Source organism: Danio aesculapii, chromosome 16 (genome assembly GCF_903798145.1).
Source record: "Danio aesculapii chromosome 16, fDanAes4.1, whole genome shotgun sequence".
In the NCBI taxonomy this organism is placed as follows: Eukaryota; Metazoa; Chordata; class Actinopteri; order Cypriniformes; family Danionidae; genus Danio; species Danio aesculapii.
Window position 1 is genome coordinate 24,658,733 of NC_079450.1, and position 26,497 is coordinate 24,685,229.

Consider the following 26,497-nt stretch of genomic DNA (forward strand, 5'->3'; position numbering starts at 1 on the left):
GGGGTTTCCCTGGAGACCATGTGACTGGTGTTGTTTTTTTTCTTCCCTCTCTTTTAGGAGTTGTGTTTATTATGGGATGTCAGAGCGGCCTGCTTATTAGTATTATGGGATGGCAGAGAGGGCGGGAGGGGGCAGTGTCTCCATAGCAACGTGGTTGCTAAGGGGGCAGGGACTAAGAAAGGGGAAGGCAGTGTGTACTTGCTACTGTGTGTGAGGGGGAGATGATTATTATGGTCTGTAGGTTGCGAGGTAACTATGCAGAGTTGAGTGAGTGTTGTAGGGAGGGGGCAGTGTGCCTGGGATTATTATGGGATGTCTCTACCCCCCCTGATTTCTTTGTGTGTACGAGGATGTTCGCTTCTGGTCACTGACGCTGGGGAAAGGGGAGAAGAGTGGACGACGTCTCCCAAAGATTTACACCTTTTCGGAGCTTGTTTTTTATTTTTTGTAGTGGTAGGTAGAAACCTGCAGCTTTCGCGTCAGAATAAAAGCTGATCGTAGCGCCGACCATCTACACCTTGGACTGACCTGTAAGTCAATTCCTCCCACCCACCTCCAACCGCCCGCGTTAACGATATAGATATATAAATGTATGTTTTTTTTTCGTTGAGCTTTTCTCAATGTAGCTTAAAACAGAAAACAAACACACAAACAAACGTAAAATTACTGGTAACTGTTACTTACAACTGCTATACCTCGCGTCATAACGCGCCATATGGTGTTTGTCGGGGTCTTCGCCACCTCCGCGTGGTATTCTCATGGAGGAAAGTTTTAGGGAGACGAATATAACCAGAAACGACAGCAGATAAGCGCTTTAACTCAACTCATCCAGCCGGCTGCCATTTTCCCTGCAGCCGGATCACTTGACTCTGTTTGCTAGCTTTGCTAACTTGATTGACAGCTAAGTTGAGGCTTCTTTCGCTCGGACCAAACGAGAAAGTTTACGAAAAAAGCCGAAATTATACGACTACGTTAAACTCTTTTTAACACTGCACGCCGTGTGATGTTGACATGCCAACATCTTTAATTGATTTCATTTCATCTAAACGCAGTTAGCCTCCCGTGTCACTTGTTTCTCTCTGTGTAACATGGGGTGCTGCTAAAGCCCATTACAAACACTGTGGTCATTTCTGTTTTATTCAGCGCCCGAACGGGAAAATGTCGGGGAGTGAAGACGACCGGGACCGTTTTGAACCCATAAGAGACGGTAAGGCTGTCCTGGACCCGGACCCTCATTAACCACATCATGTTATATAACGTCCCCAAAACGAGCCCAAACATGCAAATGAACTGCTGGCATGTTAACGTACTTCTGGACAAATGGCCGTTTCTGTAAGGAAGAGTATGACGGACTTAATGTTTGTATGTTTTGTTTGTTTGTTTGAGCATCCAAGCCACGTGTTACCGCATCGTAGCACCTATTAAGTAAAATCTTTAGTTTATGAAGGAGCATCAGCATGCAGAGATCACTTCCTGATTCTCTGGTTTGTATTACAACCACCATTCATTTAAATGAAAAGAAACCTATTTGATACTGTACTTAACCTATTAAAAGCGAAAACTAGCTTGATTTTGTACCTTAGCAATCGCACCGCGCGGAATATTGTTTAGCATAGTGTGTGTCGAATCCATTTGTTTAGCTTTTCCTCCTCTGGCCGCCCTCAGTAATGGCGTTTGTATTGCAGCCTATCAGCAGAGAGCTTATAATAAATGAATGATTTCAAAAGCAAGAGCCTTATGCCCTAGTTTCACAGCTGCTAACATATTTGGACAGTTGGGTACATCTTAAAGCAGGAATGCATGAAAGTGATGTATTCTGAAGACTAAATTGTTGTAATGGCTATAAATTCATCCACTAAATTCATTAATTGCCTGTAATTCTAACTCCTTAAGAAAACAATGTTGCATCTAATTCATATATTCGAACCTTATGCATAATATAATATTCTCTGTTTGGGAAGGATAGGAAGGACACGAAAACAAAAGGAAGATGATTGTGCAGCTTTTAATTTTTTATGTTTGATTCATTGGTGTCTGTGTTTTTAACAGATGTCGAAGAACAAATATCAGAAACAGATACTCCCAAATCCAAAAAGAAGAAAAAAGCAAAGAAGAGTCGTGAAAGCAGGACTAGCAAACGACAGAAAGTCCTCAGAGAGGTAACACACACTACACACAAGTATGCTTTTGGTTGGTCAAAGTGACGCAGTTTCAGCATTTTACATGTATAATTACTGTTCTTTTAAACTTTCTATCAATCAAAAATGTATCACTGAGTTTTCACTGCAGCTGTCTTCATTGTTATAAGGTCATGAAAGCCCCCCTGTCTCAGCAGGGTGCTTTCACACCTCTAGTTAGAAAAAAATCAGGAAAGCAAGTGAGTCCAGCTTTGTTTAGGTGGGAGTGGCGAAAGAGGGAAGAGTTTGCATAAAAAGGGGAGTTTCATTACTTGCACTATGGCGGCAACTCAAGCGCAGGGGAGATAGACAGTGATTCGGAGAGCAGCATTTACAGCAGATCTGAGAGCTGTGTACAAGTGGAGGATTTTCATTCCATAATATTGTAGTGATATTAATGTAAACTTAATTATTAAGTTATTACATTAATTATTTTAGTGAAATTAATGTAACTAAATAATTTTGACTAAGGTATTTCTTTAAAAACTGAAAGAGTTCTGCTGATGATGCTAACTAACTTTGCCATCTGAATAAACATAAACAAAGAACATTGATCACACACTTGCCAAATCCGTAGAGACATGACAATCAACACAAACTGGAACTGCATCTTTTTTTTTTAAAGAAGTGGCAAATCCAAATTTCACCATTTTCAAATGCAAAAAGCTCTTGGGTAAAAAATGTTCCTTGCAAACATATTTTTGTTGCGTGTTTGCGGACGACGTTAATCCGGCTGCCTGGGCCCACACCTAAGCTGGGTTTTCATTGTGGGGCAGTATAAACAAAACCTTCATTGTGGCACATTTATATATGCAACACTGACGACCCATGTCTACCAACAATTCTTCCTCTTCTACATGTTTGAATTATGGTTGGCAACACAACGTGGCATTTTTCTGATCACTATAGCAGGTAAAATGAGTCTTCCAAGCTATATCATGCATACATTCACAATAGAGTGCTCTGATTGGTCCGAACCAAGTCTTTCTCATGAATTGATGAACAGATGTGCTGAAAACTCAATGACGTCACTGTACCGGCCAGTACAGACAGCCAATATCCATGCTGAAATTTACACAATGATCTCATTGCTTCAAAATTCAGAAGTTCGAAAGAACGAATTTGCTCTAAACAACACAAAACAACCAATTTTCACTTGTTGGCTAAATATGTGTCCTAATAGTGTTTTTAGCAATGTGGGACATGTATATGACTGTCAACCTCTCAAAAAATGTGTTTTGTGACCTTTTTAAAGAGAAAGTTTACTCAACTTAATATTTACTCACACTCAAGTGGTTGCAAAGCTTTAAGAGATTTCTATTTTCTGTTGAACACAAAGTAAGGTATTTCAAATAATATTAGAAACCAGTATCCTATGACTTCCATAGTTGGAAAAACAAATAATATGAAGTGAGTGGTTACTGGTTTCCAGCATTTTAAAGATAAGTAAAATGCTTTTGTGTTCAATAGAAGAAAGAACATTGTTGTTTGTGACAAGTGGAAATTGAGTAAATCATCACAGAGGCTATTTTGGGTGAACTATCACTTTAATAATACTGTTTCTCTATTTCAAATAAACACATCCTTGCTCAGAATAAAAAAATATTTTAATCAATCATTTGGCATTACTGTCACTATTAAACATGTTGTCAGAAACAGAAATCATTAGCTGGTCCCTCAACATTTCTGGTACTGTCTTCTCCTTGGGTGGTTTCGTGATCTAGGAAATCGCTGTCAGCTCTCCTGAAGTCATGGAAGCAATTCGCATGGCAGAAGGTGAGGAAGAGGAGGACAGAGTGATGCGTTCTGAAAGCGAAGGAAGTGACTACGCCCCGAGCAAGAAGAAGAAAAAGAGATCCAGCTCATCAAAGGACAGGAAGAAAGGTTCAGCAGGAGAAAAGGCTGGTGGCTCTGGAGGAAAAAGCAAACGTAAGGAGCCAGAGCCAGAGGAGGATGATGATGACGACGAAGATGATGGACAGGTAAGTGAATGTCAATCTGTGGTTTTTGTTCAACTTTGGCTTGGTGTTCCAACCTTGGCACAAAAAACAGATAACTACAGATTAACCGGTGCAAATGTTACACATGATTAGAAAAATGCTATTTCTACATTATACATGACTTTTTTTGTGACTTATGCTGTAACTACAAGTGTTACTTTTTCCTGAAATGATGACGCTTTCACCATCTACATTTGACACAACAAATGCTGATTTTTTCTGTTTTCATTGGCAACAAAATTAAATCCTTTTTTATATTTATTAACATATTTATGATCACTTTTAATTAATTTAAATAGATGGTTCATCAAAAAATGAACATTTACTCACCCAAACAAGGTATTTGTGTTCTCACCTGAACACAAAACAAGAAATTTTGAAGAAAGCCGAAAACCTGTAATCATTTACTTCCATAGTAGGAAAAACAAGTACTATGAAGATCAATGGTTACACGATTCCAACATTTTTAATAATATATCCTTTTATAACAAGCAAATGGTGAGTAAATGATAATAAATGTTCATTTTTGGGTGAACTATCCCTTTAATGCATGCTTAAAGAATAAGTATTGTACTGACTGTTAACAGTCTCTTTAAGATGACACATTTCACTCGATGGCCATCTTTGAAACACCTTTCGGGCATTCTGTTTGAATGGGGAAACATGGAATTCTCCAAAATTGCTTGCCAAGCTTATGATTGAATTTCATTTAAACAAATTAAACATCAACTGTGTCTTTAGTTTCATTTCTAAACGTTTGAATCACACAAAATTTGCAGAACCTTCCCCGGAGTATCGTCAGTCTATAACGATCGACGATTGGCTCCTCTACTAGAAGGTGGGCTTTATATAGTCACCAATGATTAGCTTCTGTACTAGAAGGCCCTTTTCCCTATTCAAAATGATACGAGTGACTTGTCTTGTGTATTCTATAGTCTTTGCTATTGAGCACTGTATTGATTATTAAAAATTGTACTGACCCCAGTTGAATAGCAGTGAATAGCTAGTTAATGTCAATCTGCATTTAAAATTTTAGGTCAAATGATTGATATTTATATTTGGTTAACTTCGATTGGTTGCATTTAGCTCTCATCCTCTGTACTTTTTTTTTTTTTTTTTTTTTTTTCCACAGGAGCCCAAATCTTCCTCTCAGCTATTAGCAGACTGGGGAATGAAAGACATTGACTACACCTTTACCCAGGAGGACTACACCTCTCTCACCAATTACAAAGCTTTCAGTCAGTTTGTCAGGTAGAGTAGTGCCACTTCTACATCTCTTCATGTTTGTGTCCCATTTCTATTATCGCCTCATCCATGCGATATGCTATGTAGTGACAGATTTAAGATGTCTTATTTTGTTCCTCTCATGTTTAGGCCTCTAATTGCTGCTAAGAACCCTAAGATCGCTGTGTCAAAGATGATGATGGTTTTGGGAGCTAAGTGGCGGGAGTTCAGCACTAATAATCCAATGCGAGGCTCGGCGAGTGCCAACGCAGCCCTGGCAGCTGCCAATGTAGCTGCTGCAGTGGAGAGTATGGTGACCAAGGTGGATGCAGGAGGAGGAGGAGGGGCATTGGCTGCAGCCCCGCCCACGCCAACAGCAGCTCCTGCTACTGCACCACCCCCACCCCCACCCCAGCAACCCCCAGCAGTCCCACTGCGGAAAGCCAAGACCAAAGAGGGCAAAGGTCAGAGGAGAAGAGCAGAGAATGTGGATAAATGATGAACGGAGAACAGAATGATTTTTGAGGCCAAAAGTGTGTTTATTTTGTTTTATTTTTTACTTTTTGTGTCTGCTCTAGGCCCAAATGCACGTAGAAAGACCAAGCCTACCCCAAAGCCCCAGGACAAAAAGTCTAAAGCGAAGAAAGTGGCACCGCTCAAGATTAAACTGGGCAATTTTAAAAGAAAGCGTTCATCTGTATGTATATATTCTCTGTATATTCTTACTGCAACATAATTAGCACATTTGCTGAGTTAAATAGTATCATTTAAAGTTTATTAAATTTAATTATTAGTATTATATAATATAAATATTATAGTATAGACTATTATGTTATATTAGTTTATTTTTTAGCAGCTTAACATAGAAGATTATAGTGAATTGAAACTGTGTCAGTCCAGTTTTCAGAGTTTAAGTTCAGTTCAGTTGGTTTAAATGTCACTGCTGAAAGTCCAAACACTGAAGAGGAAATCCATCCATGCGCAGCACCACAAGTCCCAAACCAAGCAAGCCAGTGGTGACTTTGACACAATTTTATCAATTAATACTTCAGCAGTGATTCGTTGATTGAAATGTTATTTCATTATACATTATATACATATAATATACATTATTTCAACATTTCTAATAATAAGCAAGTCCATCAAGGGAATGAATTACAAATAACATTATAAATAATTAATAACATTTTACATTTTGCAAGGTTATTAACATTAAAAAAACCTGCTAAACGGCAGTGATTATATATTAAATCATGCATTTGTTTCTTCATGCTATGGCTAACATTTTTTGCACCACTTACCCATTGTTCCTTCTTTTAGAGCGGTGAGGATGATGATGGCGAGAGTGATTTTGACAGTTTTTCTGTAAGCGATGGATCCAACAGTCGAAGCAGCCGCTCCAAGAATAAGAAAGCCAAGAGCTCCAAAAAGAAGAAGAAGAGTAAGTCAAAACACAGATTTCACACACTATAATGAACTACTATACTAGTTTGCCAACTTTCCAGCTATATATTCCTTGATATGGTTCTTCATTCTCTCTCACAGTGGATGAGGATGCTGACGGCTATGAAACCGATCATCAGGATTATTGTGAGGTTTGTCAGCAGGGAGGTGAGATCATTCTGTGTGACACCTGTCCCAGAGCCTATCACATGGTGTGTCTGGATCCTGACATGGAGAGAGCACCAGAGGGTACCTGGAGCTGCCCCCACTGCGTATGTTCATGCAAATATGTCTTTTACTTCAGCTGCTTTAGGGTCATCGAGTAAAACCTGTATTCTCTGCATGCGCACTATATATCTACATTCCATTGTTATTTAATGACTAAAGTTTCCCTTGATGATGCATTATTTATGTCTCTCTCTTTCTCAGGAGAAGGAGGGCATTCAATGGGAGGCTCGCGAGGAGAGTTCTGAGGGCGAGGAGGAGAACGATGATGGAAGGAGGGATGATGGGGAGGTGGAAGAGGAGGACGATCACCATATGGAATTTTGCCGTGTGTGCAAGGATGGAGGAGAGCTGCTTTGCTGTGACACGTGTCCCTCTTCCTACCACTTGCACTGTCTCAATCCGCCCCTGCCAGACATCCCCAATGGAGAGTGGATTTGCCCACGCTGCCTAGTGAGATTTTGGAATTTAGATTTTTTTTTTGTGTAAGGGTGCAAAAATGTTTATGATTACAGTTAAAAATGGATCCAAATTAACTTCAAAGAATTAAACTACAGTATTTCCCTGGAAAATAATATTAGATCACATCTGACTTTGTATGTTAAAGCTGCACTGTGGGAAAAAAGTTCAAGTATTTGAGTCACATTTTCTAATACAAGTAAAAAAAAAAACATATTTGTCAAACATCTACTAACCACAACAGATATTTAAAATGTAGCGGTATTAAATTTAACTGAAATAAAAATATAAAACAGATATTTTAGTGGGATTCACTATAAACAACATTTGCAATAAATGAAAGGACATTTATAAATAAAACATGAGTCATTTCAAGTGAAACTGAAACTCTCAGAGTGAAAAATAAAACTAAGTACTCCGATCACTCTGTCACAGGGTGTCTGCAGGGTCTTAAATTCTTAAAATATCTTAAGTTTTAAAAACTAAATTTTAGCCCTTAAAAGGTCTTAAATTCCCAGAAATTTTGTGTTGTAAAACTTTAAGCTTTGTAAGCAAGTCTTCCAATCACCAATAATTCATCTCAATAAAACTTTTACCAAAAGTTAAATATATTAAATATTTACCAGTATGGCGAATTTATCTTTTTTACAAGTTTTTTTAACTAGTACATATTTTTGATCAGTTAAGTTAAAATCTTTTTTTATTGGCCCAACCATACCATCCTTAGGGTGTATTCGCGCTATGCTATCCGAACTGTGCCCAGGCCCGTTTCCCAGATCGTTTGAGAAGTGTGAGTGCTCTGAATCGGGCTCCGGCACGGTTCAGTTGGCCGGCCCTGGCCTGGTTGGAAGAGGTGTGCTAGTGCGCGGTTCACTTGGGCTTTAGCGCGGTACGCTTGTAGTGTGAAGCGCACCTGCCCTGAGCCCGAAATGGAAGACGTGACTTTTACGGGACTGTTTCAAATGGATTTATTATTGTTCTTACTGTTCAATGAATGCAAACTGTTGTAGATTATTAAAGATCCAAACCTCTCACTACATGACAGCTGCACCTTTAGCAAACCTCCTAATTCCTGCAGCACGAGGACATTATGATTATGAGTGTCAAAAGTGGCTGATCTGTTTGGCAAAATATTTGACTGCGTATCACTGCATATCAAACAACTAAAACGATATAATAAAGAAATCTCCACTGTGCTGAGCGAAAGAGCTTACTGAACAGCGCATCATCGATAACGTAAGTGTGCCTGGGCCCAAATGTAATGCGAGTAAGGGCTGTCGGGGGAGACGGGAGGGGCAAGCGTGCTTCGGCCCGGTTCAAGGCAACTGTACATAGTGTGATTACCCCCTTAGGGTTTAGCTTTGCATGTTTGAAATTTGCTTCGTAATGGTCTTAAAAAGTCTTAAATTTGACTTTGTGAAACTTGCAGAAATCCTGCGCTCATTCTCCACCAATAAAGTGTGTGTATGTCTTTGTGCATGTTTTCTTCGCTTGATGTTAATTAGAAATGTTAAGTTGCAGCTTGTTTGAGATAAATTATACTGAATAAACCAAAATGCATAAATGTATACATGTTATTTAACATAATTTATCTAAATAAACATGCAATGTATAGTTCAGTTCTGCAGATCATTCCGAATATAATGCTTTCATTTGATTTCTCAGAGTCCTCCACTGAAGGGCAAAGTCCAGAAAGTTCTGACCTGGCGCTGGGGTGAAGCACCTCCACCCATGCCCGTGCCCCGCCCTGCAGACCTTCCAGCCGAGGCTCCAGATCCTCCACCTATGATTGGTCGGAAGGAGAGGGAGTTCTTTGTAAAGTGGTGCAACAAGTCCTACTGGCACTGTTCCTGGGTCCAGGAATTACAGGTAATGCACATTATTTAAAAAGCACACGTTTTCTTGTAAGTAGGGATGCATCAATATAAACATTTTATAAATCTGTTTATAAAAACATGATTCTTGGGGTAAGGAATCAAATGCTACACGTTTTAATATTTTAAATGGTAGTGAAAAAAGCATTGGATTGATGAAATAAGATTTATGTGATGATAAAATATGCGGTATTGCTTCAGAAGTCAGTAATTGTTGATTCTGATACTGTTATTCTGCATCCTACATTAAATATTACTTCCCTAATGTTTCCATAAGTTTGCATACTGTAACTGTCCACTTGTCCTGCTAGACACATTTTTCTGTTTCTTGTCACAGTTGGAGCTGAACTGTCAGGTAATGTTCCGTAACTACCAGAGAAAGACAGATATGGAGGAGCCCCCCAATCTAGAGATGGGTGCTGAGGGAGACGAGGATAAGAGCTGTAAAAGGAAGAATAAAGATCCCTTCTATGCCCGTATGGAGGACAAATATGGGCGCTTTGGGGTAAAGATAGAGTGGCTCTTCATTCACCGCGTCTTAAACCACAGGTGAGAGGATTCAGATACCAAAGCCTCTTGAAGCACAACATCTGCTGAACTATTTGGACATAAATCACTCTTGTTCTCTCTGGCAGTGTGGATAAGAAGAACAACGTCCACTATCTGATCAAATGGAGAGATCTGCCGTATGATCAGTCAACCTGGGAGTCCGAAGACATGGATGTACCAGACTTTGAGACGTACAAGCAACATTACTGGAACCACAGGTAGATGCACAGAAAATTACCCACTAGTATGAAACAACAGTGGAGTGCACTTATAATTCAATAAGCATCTCTTCTTTCTTTGATTGTCAGGGAGCTGATGCTCGGAGAAGAGGGCAGGCCAGGTAAAAAGATGAAGAAGGTGAAAGTGAGGAAGACTGAGAGGCCTCCTGCCAATCCTGTGGTTGATGTAAGAAATGTTATAACCACTCAGATTCAGCTTTTGTCCTTGTTATTCATTAACTTAAATGGAACTTTATTACTAAAAATAATTGTCTAATACATTTTGACAGGCTTGTGTAAATCTTTCCCATGTTATCTCAAATATTAGATAACTGACTTGCTGATATTGATATTAACAGTCATCTAATAATAAGCTTGTGCTTCATTCACCTCCATTTCAAACTGGTTAAAATCAGTTGTTATTTTTGAGTTTAGACCGATTTGTTGATTACGATGAAATGTATTTGTGTTTTTAGAGGGGATTATACTGTTTGAAATAAGTCAAATCAAGTCATAAAATTAATATTTTACTTGTCTTTTATTTTCAGCCCACTATAAAGTTTGATAGGCAGCCGGATTATCTGGACTCCACAGGCGGTACGCTTCACCCATACCAGCTGGAGGGTTTGAACTGGCTGCGTTTTTCTTGGGCTCAGGGCACAGACACCATCTTGGCAGATGAAATGGGTCTTGGAAAGACCGTTCAGACGGCTGTCTTCCTCTACTCGCTTTACAAAGAGGTGTGTTTTTTAAAGAATGTTTTAAATGCACTATTGGGACATTTGTTACTGCTATTAGAGTAACTCACCAATGCTGTGAGTATTTGATCAATACATTAAAATGGTAGCATCAAAATAGCTTTCAGCATCCATTACTCTTTTCTAAAGTGTTGCATGATATTTCAGAAGTTTCTCCTTATTATTTTGAAAACTTTCTTTGGTTATAGAAAATTTAAAAGCTTTTTTCTTAAACAAACATATTACTTTGACTTTTCAAGTTGATTGCATCTTTGCTAAATTATAATCACATAAGCTTCAATGGTAGTGGAATAGTTTTATAGATTTTAATGTAGTTTAATTATTTTTTTCAGAAATAAACCTCATAGAATATTTAAAATCCCCATCTTTTTAATATAAATAAACATGGAATATATTGATCAAAATTGGGCTTTAAAGGTTATAATGCAGTACGTTCTGTAATGATCTCTTTCAGGGTCACTCGAAGGGTCCGTTCCTTGTCAGTGCACCTCTGTCCACCATTATTAACTGGGAGAGGGAGTTCGAAATGTGGGCTCCTGACATGTACGTGGTCACTTATGTGGGTGATAAAGACAGCAGAGCGGTCATACGAGAGAATGAATTCACCTTTGAGGACAATGCCATCCGCGGGTGGGAAAAAAGCCTCCAAAATGAAGGTATGAAACCCAGATAAAAGGAGGGCTCTGAAGAGTTGTTAAAGCAGTATATTCAGCTTGCATCAGTGTGGGATGTAGTTTGATGTGCTCCCTTGTGTTTTATGTGATGTTCCTGAATCTCTTAAACTATGCAGAAAGAGGCTGCTGTGAAGTTTCATGTGCTGCTGACATCCTATGAGCTCATCACCATCGATCAAGCCATCCTGGGCTCTATGACTGGGCCTGTCTTGTGGTAGATTGAAGCACACAGACTGAAAAATAACAGTCAAAGGTAAGATTTTGTGTCAGACTAGTGGCACACCAAAACAAGTACTGCTTAAAGAGCTTGTAAAATTCTGTCATCGATTACTCTTTATTTACTCTCACGTTATTCTGAACCTGTAATACCTTGTTTTCTTTTCAAAACATAATTTTGGTTAATGAAGTGATTGTTGTTTTCATGCAATTACAGCTTTCAGTTTTTTCTGAAAAGTACCATAAAAGAGGTCCATTTGAGTCTGAATGTTTTCTTTGAGGAACAAACCAAATTTAAGCTATTATTCACTGTAAATCTTGACATTGTCTCTAGCTCACATGATAACGTATAAAAACTATGAACTACATATTATCATTCATAAATCTCTCTGATTTGGTTCTTTAGTATCCAAATGCTGTTGTAACTACTTGCCTTTAACTTTTTTCCCCTCACTTTGAAACTATCAGACGAGTTTAGAACACTCAGAAGCTCTTGTGCTCTGTTTTTTATGGTTTTGTATGCTTTTTGAAGAAAATCAATTATAGGTTTGAAGGCAACAATGAAAGTGAATAATTATTAACTCCATCAAATACGTACTAATCATTCTTGATGTCAAAGTAACACTTTTCCCCCCCTTTTTTCTTTTTCTCACAGTTCTTTCGTGGTGTTGAATCAACTACCCTCTTCAGCATAAGCTGCGTTGACCGGCACACCTTTACAGAACAAACTTGGAGGAGCTCTTCCATCTGCTCAACTTCCCTCACACCTGAGAGGTTCAAGTAAGTGTGAAATTGATAAGTAAGTGGATATCTCTGACCCTCAGAATTTTGGTTTGTTGTTAAGTACTGAAGTTGTGTGTTTCAGTAATCTGGAAGGCTTCTTGGAGGAGTTTTGCTGACATTGCTAAAGAGGATCAAATTAAGAAACTGCACGACATGTTTGGGTCCACACATGCTCAGAAGACTCAAAGCAGACGTCTTCAAGCACATGCCCTCAAAAACGGGAACTCATTGTGCGTGTGGAGCTCAGTCCTATGCAGAAGTATGTTACATGTTAAGCATTTTACTAATAATGTACATTAAAAAACATCATTCGGACCTCATTTGCGCCACCTGCTGGAAAGCATCTGTTATTTACAGCTTGCTTTTTAACTTTATCGGTGACAGCTGAATAATTCTGATTATTTCAGTCTGTATAAATTAAAGTTTTACAGGACAGCTAATGTATTTTCATTCAATTTGCTAAGGATTTTTGATGATAATCGCCTCTGATTTGATCTTCCTGTTTTTCTGTAACAGGAAGTACTATAAGTACATCCTGACACGCAACTTTGAAGCTCTGAACACCCGTGGTGGAGGAAATCAGGTGTCTCTGCTCAATGTGGTTATGGACCTGAAGAAGTGCTGTAACCACCCCTACCTCTTCCCCACAGCTGCTACTGTAAGATTCCACCCTCTCGCTTGACTAGGACTGTACCATTTTACAGTACAAACAGGGGGAGCTGAAGCACTTAGCTTTTAAATCAACAACAAAGCTACTTTCAGCTGATCTTTATAAAGGTGATTTTTTTATTTTATTTTATTTTTATTTATTTATTTTTTTTGTGCAGGAAGCTCCTAAAATGCCCAACGGCATGTATGATGGCAGTGCCCTCACAAAGGCTTCTGGGAAACTAATGCTTCTGTTTAAGATGCTGAAAAAACTGAAGGAGGGTGGACACAGAGTGCTTATATTCTCACAGGTACGCACAAGAGCAGTGCATAAAAAACAGATGCTTAACTATATACTTAAGTATACTTTGTACATGGATGTAGATGACCAAAATGTTGGATCTGCTGGAAGACTTTTTGGAGAATGAGGGATACAAGTATGAAAGAATAGACGGAGGAGTGACTGGAGGAATGAGACAAGAAGCCATTGACCGATTTAATGGTGAGGGGAAATTTTCACACATTTTTACAAATGATGCATCATGCATGCTATGCTGTGAATAAACCTGAATCTCTGCTCTTGCTGCAGCTCCTGGTGCTCCCCAGTTTGTCTTTCTCCTGTCTACCAGAGCGGGAGGTTTGGGTATCAATTTGGCAACTGCCGACACTGTCATCATCTACGACTCTGACTGGAACCCGCATAATGACATCCAGGTAGAGGCAACATCAAATACCCTGTTAAAATTCAAGCACCTGCATCTCTGTGAGAATGAATGAATTCTGATTTTTGATTTATTTATTTTTTGTAGGCATTTAGCAGGGCTCATCGTATTGGTCAGAACAAGAAGGTGATGATCTATCGATTTGTCACTAAAGCATCTGTAGAGGAGAGAATTACACAGGTGAGAAAATAAGCAGTTGTTTTGATCCCCAGACAATTCCATGTTGAAAAAAGGGCTGGCAGTAAAGCACTACTCCTTGTTTTTTTTTTTAGGTGGCAAAGAAGAAGATGATGTTGACCCATCTGGTGGTGCGGCCCGGTCTGGGCTCCAAGGCAGGATCCATGTCCAAACAAGAGTTGGATGACATCTTGAAGTTCGGCACAGAACAGCTTTTCAAAGATGAACTCGGGGAGGGTAAGAAAAATACTGAAGGATTTGTCTTGTAGACATGACCTTGATTTGCAGTCAGTAGAGTAGACATTTGACAAAACTATTAAGCTGTTTAATTTCAGTCAAACTTGCAATGGTAAGTTATAGATGTTCAGCTTTTAGTTAAAGGGATAGTTCACCCAAAAATGAAAATTACCTGCTCATTTATTCTCCCTCGTGGTTTTAAACCTTTCATGGGTTTCTTTTTTGTTGAACACAAAAGAAGGTGTTTTGAAGAATGCTAGTTGCTGGCACCCATTATCTTTCATAGTCAAAAAAAAAATATTATGGAAGTCAATGGATGCAATTTTCAGAATATCTTCATTTGTGTTTAGCAGACTAAAGAAACTCAGATGGGGTTTAAACAAGGGAAAGGTGAGTAAATGATGACAGATTAAAATTTTTTTGGTGAACTGTCCCTTTAATGCTGTGTTAACACTAGACGCAGGACAGAAATTGAGATATTCACACAAATAGACGTGTGAACATTTTGAATTTATTTCATTCGCGCGTCAAATTTACTTCACAATAGATACGGATTCACATCATGGGCAGGGCTTCTGTCTGCCTGGGGACTCTAGCTTCATTGCTAAATGGCTAACATGGATTTTATTGAGAGAGTAGCTGTGTGTTTGTGCTTTTATGAAGGCTGAAAAACGGCATATATTTCTTTCGCTGCCGTGTCTGAGTTCACTAGATCGTTTTAGAGGTGCACCCAGCTCTGTGAGTTTATCAACTCGTCCAGAAACTATTCCTGGATGATGGAGGCTTTCAGTGGTGTTTCCGACTGAGCCGAGCCCAGTTTGATGAACTGTTGTCCGGTGTCGGCAAGTAGATTTCCCCTAGGGACACCAACAACAGGCACTACATCATAATCACGCCCCTACAAGAGAAGTTCAGATTTTCCAACTCAAGCAACTCGCACGACAATTTACTTAACATGTAACTCAAGCTTGATGCTTCATTTACGTCTGGTGTGAATGCAGCAGTAAGGTGGATTGATCACTACTGCATATGCATGAACATTGCCTATGTGTAGATGCGAAGTTTGGCTTTCAGTTGAGAACTATTTAGAGGTTTAAACTAAGCATGACATCACTAACATGCCATCCTGAGGGCGTATTTTAATGAGATCAGTTTCACTCTGATGCTTTAGGAGGTTAAAATGACCATATACACGCATATACATGTATTTACAGTATATAAGAAGGTATAATATAGCTCTAAATTCTTCCCTGTAAATCGAAATTTTACAATGATATACAGTACACAAGACACCCTCTAAAATGTAATTCAGTATAACATTAGTTTTGTTTAACTTTTTAAGTGACATTAAAATACTTGAATCCACTTTTAGGATCACAGTGCAGTCCTAAAATATTATGCTCACAATCAAGCATAATTTAATAGCATTTTAATCAAGCATTATTAAAAAACCATTTAAAATCTTTAAACTTTGTCTTTTTGTATCACTTTTGTGTGGTTTAACCCAATTTAATTTGTTTTATCATTTAGAATTAAAAAAGAAACTTGGATGTTCACTCATTTCATTAAATGACTTAACAGTACAGGTCATCTTAAGTATGTTCTATCATTTTACATGAATATGATGGAACATTATTTCACCTGTATTTTGACACTATAGTTTAAAAAAGATTAAATTCAACTGTATTAATTATGATTTCTGTGCATATGAAATCACTTTTGGGAATGTACGTTGAAGCAGGCATTCATTTGATCCAGGCAGCAAATATGTTAAAGGTAAACGTCTGATATACTGGCCTGACTGTGCCAGCCAAAAATTATTATTGTTGAGCCCTGGGCTGAAATAAATAGCATCACCTTCTCCCTGACCTGTTTACCGCTGGCTTTAAATCAGCATTGTTGTATTTTTATCTACCGTGTTAGGGCTGCACGATTCTGGCAAAAATCTGAATCATGATTTTTTTTGCTTAAAATCAAGATCACGATTTTCTCTCGATTCTGTAAATGTAAATTAATATAAGTAGCCTATTATTATTGTTAATTCTCAAACATATGGTAAAACAACAATAATAATATTAGGCCTATGTGTAGGTCTACTGTTGCTTAAAATGCTAAATTTTGTATAGTCATTATGGTGGACTTGAACAGACTTTCAATATGTCTTGTTTGTTAAGTAAAATTATGACATCAGAATAGAACTATTCAGAATAATAAAGTTGATTTATTATGTTTAAGACATGTGCTTGTCATCTGCCATTAACAACATTATTAGACCATTTGTTTTCAAATAGAATTTTGTCATTATCAGATTCCTTCTTGCATTATACGCAACATTATATATAGGCTAGGGTTGTTATACTGACACAGTAAACATTTATTTTTATGCACAACACTTTGTGTTTGTTATGAAGGAAAAAAGCATATCAAATGCTTGTTGTAATCATAACTTTAAAATGCGATTATGATCATTTAAATGATGTGCGCACAGGTTTCACTTTCACTTCCGAGTGCGGCTCATGGCTGCTGTCACTGAGAAAAAACACATACATGCAAATCAAACCTCCCGCACGGCCCTCAAACGATCGCTCTGCAACAAACTAAACGTTATTTACAACTTCATTACCTGTTATTCACAGCCTATGCAGGTTCTGTTCACTAAACTAGGCGTCGAGTGTGCACATGTGCGTTCTCGGAAGTAAACAAACAACTGGTGGTCAGCTCACATGTGATTTTGTGGCCACAAATATATAATAACATGAAGACAGAAATGACATTTTTGGGTGAATTATAACTTATAAATACAGTATGTGATACAGTATGTTTAACATCATTTGAAGATGTCAATGTTGCTGTGAAGACCTGTGCATCTGCCTTTACCCTTCTCTCCTGACCTTGAAAATATAATTGGCTGAGTCGTAAAAAAGCTGAATTAAGATCGTCTGTAGGGTCGAATCGAGATCGTGATCTTTTTTTCGATTAATCGTGCAGCCCTATACTGTATCACTATGTCATTTCCTCACGGTTTGAGTTAGAAAAGCATTATCAGCTTTAAATACTTCTCACAGCCAGTGCATGGAGTATGTATAGCTATAGCTAATATGGGAAGTAAACAAGTTGTATAAGTAAATATGGGAAATCAATGGAAATGGGCGCAATACAAGATTGGGACAAAGTAAATCAATTGTAAATCCAATACATTTCTGCTATCCAGGTGACAATAAAGAAGAAGACAGCAGTGTGATTCACTATGATGACAAGGCGATTGATCGCTTGTTGGATCGAAACCAAGACGCAACGGAGGACACAGAACTGCAGAGTATGAATGAATACTTGAGCTCCTTTAAAGTGGCCCAGTATGTGGTCAAAGATGAGGATGAGGAGGTGAGTTTGAGTGCGATTCACTGTCTGTGCTTGGTTTGTTTTGGTTGTATGTGTATATAGTCAAACCAAATTATATTGAGCGATATCTCACATTATCACAGTTTATTCACTGTAGTTTAGAAAATGGTGATAAAATATCAGAATAAATTTATCTTGATAATGTCAGATAATTGAACGAAAAGTATGATATGCAATGGATTACAATCCACCAAAACCACAGCAGATAGTTGCACAATTATCAATACATTGTTGATTCACTGTAACTTCAATGACAGCCTGTAGTCTCTCCTGTCAACCCAATCTTCAATATTTTTTCACTGCAGGAGCAGCTTCACTTCATGTTGGTTTTTAGTAACTTTATGAAGAATGTTTGGTTATAATATGGCACAGATTACTTTATTTTTTCTCTCGCATAACCTATAATGTTCTTCATCCCCTGGTAAAAAAAAAAATCATAATAGCAATAAATCTATAGTGGGTGTGCCTGAATAATTTTTGGTTTGACTGCATGTGTTATAATATGCTGTGTTTGTCAGGAGGAGGATGTGGATAGAGAGATCATTAAGCAGGAGGAGAGTGTAGATCCTGATTACTGGGAGAAACTGCTGCGGCATCATTACGAGCAGCAGCAGGAAGATCTCGCTCGTCATCTGGGCAAAGGCAAACGGCCACGCAAACCTGTAAACTACAACGACTGTTCACAGGAGGACAGAGGTAGTAGACGGGGTACAGACGCACTTTATTGCTTTTTTTTACTGCTCTTTCCCTATATGTTTGTGAGTGTGCGCGTGTGCTGTGGATAAAGACGAACTTATTGGTGTGATCTCAAGGTCTGGAAGATTTCTTTTATTTTGTATGTGTTGTGTTTTGTCTGTTCAAAAAAGCGAATACAATAGTTTTATTATTTAAATAGATAAACTAAGAGTCAAATGTTTGGAGATCTATTCTTAAAGAAATGTTCTCATATACTTATCAAATTAAAAAACGAAGATATGTTGTATATTATGCACTAAAATGTAATGTGATCATTTAAATGATATATCAAAAGTTGATCATGTATCACTTGAATGACACATATTTAATTATGCATTCTTTATTGATAATTTTGTTTTACATTTTACAATAATATTGAAGTTATAAATAATGTTAAAGTAAAATGACAGATACAGATGTTATACAGTGTATTCTATACCAATAATTACATTATATTGCTTATGATATATTATACAGTTGCACATTGATTATAAATGGATATTTTATTATTATTATTATTATTATTTTTATTATTATTATTATTACTATTACTATTAATATTAGTAACTTATGAATTTGACTCCAGTTTTGTTTAAACATTTGACTTTTCTGTTTTGAGTGTGAGCATGAATCCCAATTGTTTTGTTCCCTTCAAACAAATATTTCCTCTGAAAGTCAACCCAAATACTCATAAATATTTTGTCCCACTCATTTGGATTCTCAGACTGGCAGGATGATCAGTCTGATAACCAATCAGATTACTCTGTGGCTTCAGAAGAGGGTGATGAGGACTTTGATGAACGATCTGAAGGTGAGAAACCAATTGAAACCATTATTTTATTGATAAGTTTGTCGTACAGAAAATATGTTTTACTGACATGATCGTCTTTGTTCAATAACAGCCGCAAACTCTCGAAGACCTAGTCGCAAAGGCTTGAGGAATGACAAAGACAAACCCCTGCCTCCCCTACTGGCCAGAGTGGGAGGAAACATTGAGGTTTAACTTCATTTACCTTTTCAGCTAGTGATGCGCCCATCTTGATTTTTCATGGTTGATTCCGATTGTTGATATTTCTTTCTTTTTTAAAATTAGATTGTTCGTTATTTCAAAATGTAAAGTGAATTATTTGACATTGGCTTTACAAAAAATATACAGTATAAAACACACCTGTCCAAAAAAAATAAACAGTACAGAGGCTATTTAAAATGCAGATTCACTTGGTTTAGATTCACCTTGGTTAGTGTTGTAAACATGTTTTATATGCATTACTTGGAGTTAATATTAAAAGAAAACACTATCTAAATGACAAGGGTTCCTTTTATTTATATTGTAAAAACTCTCACCCCCAGCCAGGATTTAGGTTTTTCTTCCAGTATTTTTCGCATCTGGAACAGTGACTTTCTGCTGGTGTGTTTTTCGAATACAACAATGATACACACATAAAACTCATAGTTTTTTTTTCACAGTGAAAAGTGTGCTTTGTATGCTAGTCTGGAACAGAGATCGGTTGAATAAAAGAAAACTGTCTGATTCAGATTTCTGGCAGATTGATCGGCGTTTCTTCTTTTAGCTAATTCCTCCACATATGCAGTGACAGTGATTCTCTCTCCTCACCAGGTGCTGGGCTTCAATGCCCGACAGAGGAAGGCCTTCCTGAATGCAGTGATGCGTTATGGGATGCCTCCTCAGGATGCTTTCACCACTCAGTGGCTCGTTCGAGACCTACGAGGCAAATCAGAGAAAGAGTTCAAGTGAGTTTGACTTTACACAATAGCTGTTTACACTAGTGCATTTTCGTTTTAAAATGCATAACTTTTGTTATGGTTACATCTGGCATCGATAATACTCTAGAGTCTTCAAATCGCAAAAAGGGAGCACTTAAAACGCTGAACACACCATTTTAGTGTGGAACTGCTTGTTTTTTGTTTGAGTATAGGTGGACTGAAATGCCAGTTTTTGTTTTTGGAAAAGTCTTTCTGACTGGTCTTTGAGACTGTTGCAAATCTTTTCCTGATTTATAAAGATCTTCTCATGTGACCATTATACTGGTCTGCAAGTACAGACACTGGCTAAATATGCACATTCCCAGTGATCATGTATTATAGTTATGCATCATGTGTTTTAGGTTGTATAGCATGGACAGAGATAATTTTTCTGTAATGCAGTGAAAACAGCAGTCTGTTTGAGGAGCATTTTCATTCTAAAACACTGTTTAAAAAGAAAATGCAGTCATAGGCACATGCAGTTGTTGTTTTTTACTTTATAAGATCTTGGTCTTTTTTCTTTCCAGGGCATACGTGTCCCTCTTTATGCGTCATCTGTGTGAACCAGGCGCTGACGGAGCAGAAACATTTGCTGATGGTGTTCCTCGTGAAGGACTTTCACGACAACACGTTCTCACACGCATTGGTGTCATGTCACTTATTCGCAAGAAGGTGTGTGTGAAGTTAAAATTGCTGTTGCTTTAATGGTCAGCAGAGAGCTGTGAGTTGCAGTGGTGGTGCTATATGACAGGATGTTGTGTTTTTGTACAGGTTCAGGAGTTTGAGCATGTCAATGGTCAGTGGTCAATGCCCTGGATGAAAGAACTGGAAGAAAGCAAGAGGGCAGCGGCCATTGCAGCAGGAGAAGATCCCAAAACGCCCTCTACTGGGACGCCTGCAGATACACAGCCTAACACACCAGCACCTGGTACACAAACATGCATATGAGTGCTGGTATTGTGATCTAAATATAAAACAGAGACAATATTTGATGCAACGCCGCATATAATAACATATATAATTATATGTGAACTTTTAATATATATATATAATTAATAAAACTGCGTTACTTATTCATACTGTGAAAAAATGTATCTAACGAAATTCTTCAATGGGTCCCATGAACGTCTGACAATCTGCATATTTCAAAATCTGCTTTCAAAGCAGATTCCTTATTCCCAGATTCTTCATTCACATACAATTTTAATCAAATAATTTAATCATTATTCATTAATCAGGCTTTCTTTTATCCAAACAGAAGATCTTTCCAAGACCGAAGACATTAAAGAGCTGGAGGAGAAGACTGAGGGAGACAGAGAGAAGGAGACGAAAGGCTCCAGACAGGAGGATGAAGTACTTATTGTTTAAAATATCAATTTTTTTTCGTCTTTAACTTCCTCTTTAATTTCTGTGTTTTTAAACCTCTTCCTTTTGTAAACACCTGGCTTTCTCACTTTGTCTTTACGGCTCCAGCTCTCATTCTCACATTCGTTTTTTCCTCAGATCTTTGAGATTCCAGACGAAGGTGAGAAATCCCCCAGTTCTGCAAAAAAAGAGGAGAAAACTGAAAAGGAGAGCGAAACCTCTTCAGATAAGGACGGAGGGAGCAGAGAAAATGAAAAAGATGGAGAGAAAGAGAAATCCGCCGAATTGAAGGAAAACATGTCTTCAGATGTCAAAGCTGATGGTTCAGATGCCACAAACAGTGGAGATTCAACAAAAACCAAAGGTGAAGCACTAGCTAAAATCTTCAAGATAAGAATTTTACACATTTTTATTTACCATTCAGTTGTCTTATATTACAATTTAATAAAATAAATTAATTGCAAGTAGAATTTCAATGAATTGAAATTCCAAGAAATCCATAAAACTGAAATCCATAAAGTGAAATTATTTTGATGAACTTATACTGTGCGTTCACACCGAAAGCGGCGAGAGGGCTTCAAAGTTGTCAGAAGTCATTCATTTTCAATGGGAGCTGGCAGCGAGGAGTGACATGGTGCATCTTTGCCAGTGTGGGTGTCGAGGAGAGTTGAAATCAAATCAACTATATGGTAAAGAGCTGTGATGCAGTTCGGCGACAACCTGTCAGAATGTTGAAGTTCACCGTTTGAGAAGAGTCCAGAGAACACAATCACTGTAAACTAAGATTATTTCGGTCTAGGAAACTAAGAAATACTTAGTTACTGGCGATTTACTGATGAGCATTAATGTTTTATATATACTTAAACTGTGAATCTCATGCTAGCTATAAAGACTTCAGAATATTTCAGACATATGGACACAAATTGGATAAGTGGAGCAAAACCACACCACATAAAACAAGTTGATCTTTCATTGTTAAATGTATTTGGATTAAAAAGTGCGCAACATTTTCACGCTAAAAGCTTGTTTTTATTTGAGATCAATGTGATGAATTTTGACGCACTTGCCAGTGGAGCTGTAAAGGCAGACAGCTTTGTCGCCAGGGCTGCCAGAGCAAACTTTTGAACGCACAGTTAGCTTGTTACAGCCTTATTTTAAAAATGATTAATGATTACTAAAATTCTTAATTTGATTGAATGTTTCTACTTCTGGAAGGATTTAATTTAGGCACTTATAAAATTCGTTTTAATCCTCTTCCTGCCATTCAAACTTCAACAGAAGTTTCTGTGAAAATTTTAACTGATCAATCAATTGCAGAAGACTCTTCTGAAGAAAAAATGGACACTAGTCCAGCCAGCGATGAAAAGAAAGGTACGCAATGAAAGAAAAATGACACCTTTATACCATGTTTAACTGTTAACAGTCAATAACCTCTCTCTCTCTCTCTCTCTCTCTCTTGAAGCAGCAGAGCTGAAAGAAGAAGGACGGAGTGAAATCCGAGGACTCCGCAAAGCTGCAGAATGGAGAGAATGCCAAAGAGACAAGCGGAGGAGGGGATGGAGTGAGTGAGGAGAAAAAGAAAGCGGTGAAGCAGAGGTTCATGTTTAACATCGCTGATGGAGGTTTCACAGGTACGCTGGGAATTTACTGTGTGTGTATGTGCTGGCCAATTTCGAATCAATGAACTCTCTGTTTTTCTCTCTGCAGAGCTGCACTCTCTCTGGCAGAATGAAGAGAGAGCCGCTACAGTCACCAAGAAGACTTATGAGATCTGGCATCGTCGCCATGACTACTGGCTCCTGGCTGGGATCATATTGTATCCTTTACTTAGTTGTGGAATTACATTTATCGTTTTGGTAATTAGTGCTTGATTCACTAAAAGGAGGTAGACATTTTTTTTATTGTTTGTGTTATTTAGAATGCAGTTACAGGTTAAAGTCTGAAAACACACTCATTAACACAGTAACACAGGCTATTAAAACTAAACCGTATGACAAAAATATATAGTCAGAAGTCGGGACACACACAAACTTTTTTTTAAATAATGGAAGAAATGTTTCAGTGAAATAAGATAGATTGTGTACACAAATGTGTAGTGATCAAATTAATTATTGCCATTATTAACAATCTATTTGATACTTTCAGCTCTGTTTTTATAAAGAAAATCTTTTACACATTAACCCTTGTCTTCTGTTGTGGATGTTTCAATCCACTTTGGGGTAATTTTGAGTCTTAATCTGGCCACAACTTTCTCAGTTTCAGCTAATGGAATGATTTTAGTAACACATTTTGGGAAAATGCTTTAAAATTTGAACAATACACTATGGGCAATACTACCCTTTTGTTATGTTGGTGGCTGTTTTTGCTCATTTGCTATTTTTTGATTGCAAAGTCATGACACAATATATAATCATGCATTCTTGATTGTTGCTGATGTCTCTGTTGGGAAGAGGTAACATGTTTAATTGTTACTGTTTTTTTATCATTATTATAATTTTTTTATCAGTTGCAATGCAAAAATGCATAGTTTCTGCCATTTATATATGGAGTACTGTGTGTGTGTGTGTGTGTGTGTGTGGGTGTGTGTGGTGTGTGGTGTGGTGTGTTGTGTGTGTGAATGGGTGTTTAAGAGAGAGAGACCTTTGCACACTTATATTGCTATGTCTGAGAAAGTCTAAATTAGCAGCTCAGCTTTAAACTTTTGCACAGGCCTATCTAAAGGGGTAATTCTGCCAACTGATGATCAACAGTAAAAATTACACCTTTTTCCCAACAGGAAAAAACCACCAACAATCAAGAATGCTTGATTATATGCTGCCATGGCTTTGCAAAGAAAAAGTGTCTTTATAATGGAAGTCTGTGGGGCAAAAACAGCCACAAACATATTGAAGGCGTAGTCAATTTAAGTACGAGGGTTAACAATTTATATTTCAACAAAGCTGTGTTTCAACTTTTAAATATATCTCCTATTTAACTGCTGCTAGTTTATTTTTGAATAATGCCTATAGAAAATCTTCAAACTGTACTGTATTCAAAAATCTTGTCCTTAACCTTTATACCATTAGCCATGGTTATGCCCGCTGGCAGGATGTGCAGAATGACCCGAGGTTCGCCATCCTCAATGAGCCATTTAAGGGAGAAATGAGCCGAGGGAACTTCCTCGAGATTAAAAACAAGTTTCTTGCTCGCAGGTTTAAGGTCAGAGATGTAAAGAAACTGCCCGCTACAATTTGCCCAGAGGTGCATTTGTTAGCTCCCCTTTCAACAGGACCATTTGTCTCTTTTTAGCTGTTGGAACAGGCTCTGGTGATCGAGGAGCAGCTCAGACGTGCTGCGTATCTAAACATGACTGAAGATCCTTCTCACCCCTCAATGGCACTAAACACGCGCTTCAGTGAGGTGGAGTGTCTGGCAGAGTCACACCAACATCTCAGCAAGGAGTCTATGTCCGGAAACAAGCCTGCTAATGCAGTTCTACACAAAGGTACAGCAACTTTTAACCATATGATGCACAATATAAATGCCACAAAGTTTTGCCCAGGAGGTTGAAATGCAAATAAGCAAACTAGACAGTGACTTTATTTGTTGTAGTTGAAAATCACAAACACACATAATCAAAACTTTTAAAAAATCATCTAAACTAATTTGAATTGAATTCTAATCAAAAAGAAAAGTTTATTAAAATTTAAAACTGATCAAATCTGAATTAAAACAATTGAAAGTTGAATTAACTTGGTAGAAAAAAATGAAACACAATCTGAAGCCAAACAAAACTGAATTTGAGTCTGTCTAAACGAGTTTGAATCCAGATTGCATTAAAGGTTCTTTGATTTGAATTTAATTCACATTCAATCCAATTCAATCCAACTGAAATTTGATTCCAAACCATATCCATTGGATCAGTGGAAAATGCATGCATTGAATTAAATATGAACCCAAATCAAATTCAATTTGAACCCAAATCAATCACTCATATAACTCAAATTCAGTTTAATTGAAGTCTTTGAATCCTAATCCTGTCATATTTTGAGATGCAGAAAGCCTCATAGTCCTAATATTTATACAAAGCTCAGAACAAAACAGCTCAAAGCCACAAACTTCACACTTAGTATCTAATTTCAGTTTTACACACCACATTTGAGTTGGTTACATCCTGTAGCAACAAAACAGGCAGAAATATCAAGACTGATGAATGCACTTGCTTCAAATTTCCAACTAAATGCAGACATGTTCAAAAATCTCTCCTATCACCAATCGTTCTGTCAGTTCTCAAACAACTGGAGGAGCTTCTCAGTGACATGAAGGCAGATGTGACTCGACTGCCAGCAACCATCGCTCGAATACCACCCGTCGCTGTGCGGCTGCAGATGTCAGAAAGAAGCATCCTTAGCCGGCTGGCCAGCAGAGGACCCGAGGTCACGCAGACGCAGGCGCAACGCTGATGACCCACCCGTACCTCACATTATTCACCATGAGGATTCATCTCACACACATATAGACGTGCACCTGGCTCAGGTGATCAGATGCGTTGTATATATCTGAAATAAGTTCAAGCTGCCCTCATTTAGTATGGACCGAATGAGAGTGGAGCGGTTCTTTGCTAACACACTGTGGTTACCTTACTTTCCCGTAAAACTCAATTTAGAGTCATTCCACCCTTTTCTGTTTAAAAAATCTTGTGAACACACACACACTTGCCCACCTGAAAGATGCAAACATGTGTCACTCAAATTATTCTCCATAAAAATCCAGTTCAGGTTTTCCAAGTCACCTAGTCTGCAGTGTAGAAGTAAAAGCAGGGCAATGTTGAAGAGCAGATGTGGATTGTTTGCTTTGCGTGGATTGGATTT

General features: G+C 37.9%; 1 protein-coding gene across 1 annotated transcript in view; it reads left to right on the plus strand.

The window, feature by feature from the left end:
- Window positions 1–221: 221 nt before the first annotated feature.
- Window positions 222–26,497, plus strand: part of chd4b (chromodomain helicase DNA binding protein 4b) — a 27,022-nt gene continuing 746 nt past the window's right edge. The window contains 47 exon segments of the mRNA XM_056476255.1: window positions 222–530; window positions 1,144–1,207; window positions 2,050–2,159; window positions 3,902–4,159; window positions 5,310–5,428; window positions 5,552–5,865; window positions 5,980–6,098; window positions 6,722–6,842; window positions 6,947–7,116; window positions 7,274–7,522; window positions 9,194–9,397; window positions 9,740–9,951; window positions 10,038–10,169; window positions 10,260–10,356; window positions 10,718–10,909; window positions 11,382–11,555; window positions 11,557–11,583; window positions 11,718–11,854; window positions 12,473–12,542; window positions 12,544–12,576; window positions 12,578–12,597; window positions 12,683–12,707; window positions 12,709–12,756; window positions 12,758–12,820; window positions 12,822–12,859; window positions 13,117–13,258; window positions 13,428–13,559; window positions 13,633–13,750; window positions 13,838–13,962; window positions 14,058–14,150; window positions 14,243–14,384; window positions 17,596–17,765; window positions 18,302–18,491; window positions 19,243–19,329; window positions 19,421–19,515; window positions 20,137–20,270; window positions 20,810–20,954; window positions 21,054–21,210; window positions 21,541–21,635; window positions 21,786–22,011; window positions 22,965–23,018; window positions 23,116–23,125; window positions 23,127–23,278; window positions 23,355–23,463; window positions 24,713–24,845; window positions 24,936–25,131; window positions 25,914–26,497. The exon segment at window positions 25,914–26,497 is cut by the window's right edge and continues 746 nt beyond it. Coding sequence (XP_056332230.1) covers window positions 1,159–1,207; window positions 2,050–2,159; window positions 3,902–4,159; window positions 5,310–5,428; window positions 5,552–5,865; window positions 5,980–6,098; window positions 6,722–6,842; window positions 6,947–7,116; window positions 7,274–7,522; window positions 9,194–9,397; window positions 9,740–9,951; window positions 10,038–10,169; window positions 10,260–10,356; window positions 10,718–10,909; window positions 11,382–11,555; window positions 11,557–11,583; window positions 11,718–11,854; window positions 12,473–12,542; window positions 12,544–12,576; window positions 12,578–12,597; window positions 12,683–12,707; window positions 12,709–12,756; window positions 12,758–12,820; window positions 12,822–12,859; window positions 13,117–13,258; window positions 13,428–13,559; window positions 13,633–13,750; window positions 13,838–13,962; window positions 14,058–14,150; window positions 14,243–14,384; window positions 17,596–17,765; window positions 18,302–18,491; window positions 19,243–19,329; window positions 19,421–19,515; window positions 20,137–20,270; window positions 20,810–20,954; window positions 21,054–21,210; window positions 21,541–21,635; window positions 21,786–22,011; window positions 22,965–23,018; window positions 23,116–23,125; window positions 23,127–23,278; window positions 23,355–23,463; window positions 24,713–24,845; window positions 24,936–25,131; window positions 25,914–26,089 — 5,862 coding nt within the window. The 5' untranslated portion in view covers window positions 222–530; window positions 1,144–1,158 and the 3' untranslated portion in view covers window positions 26,090–26,497.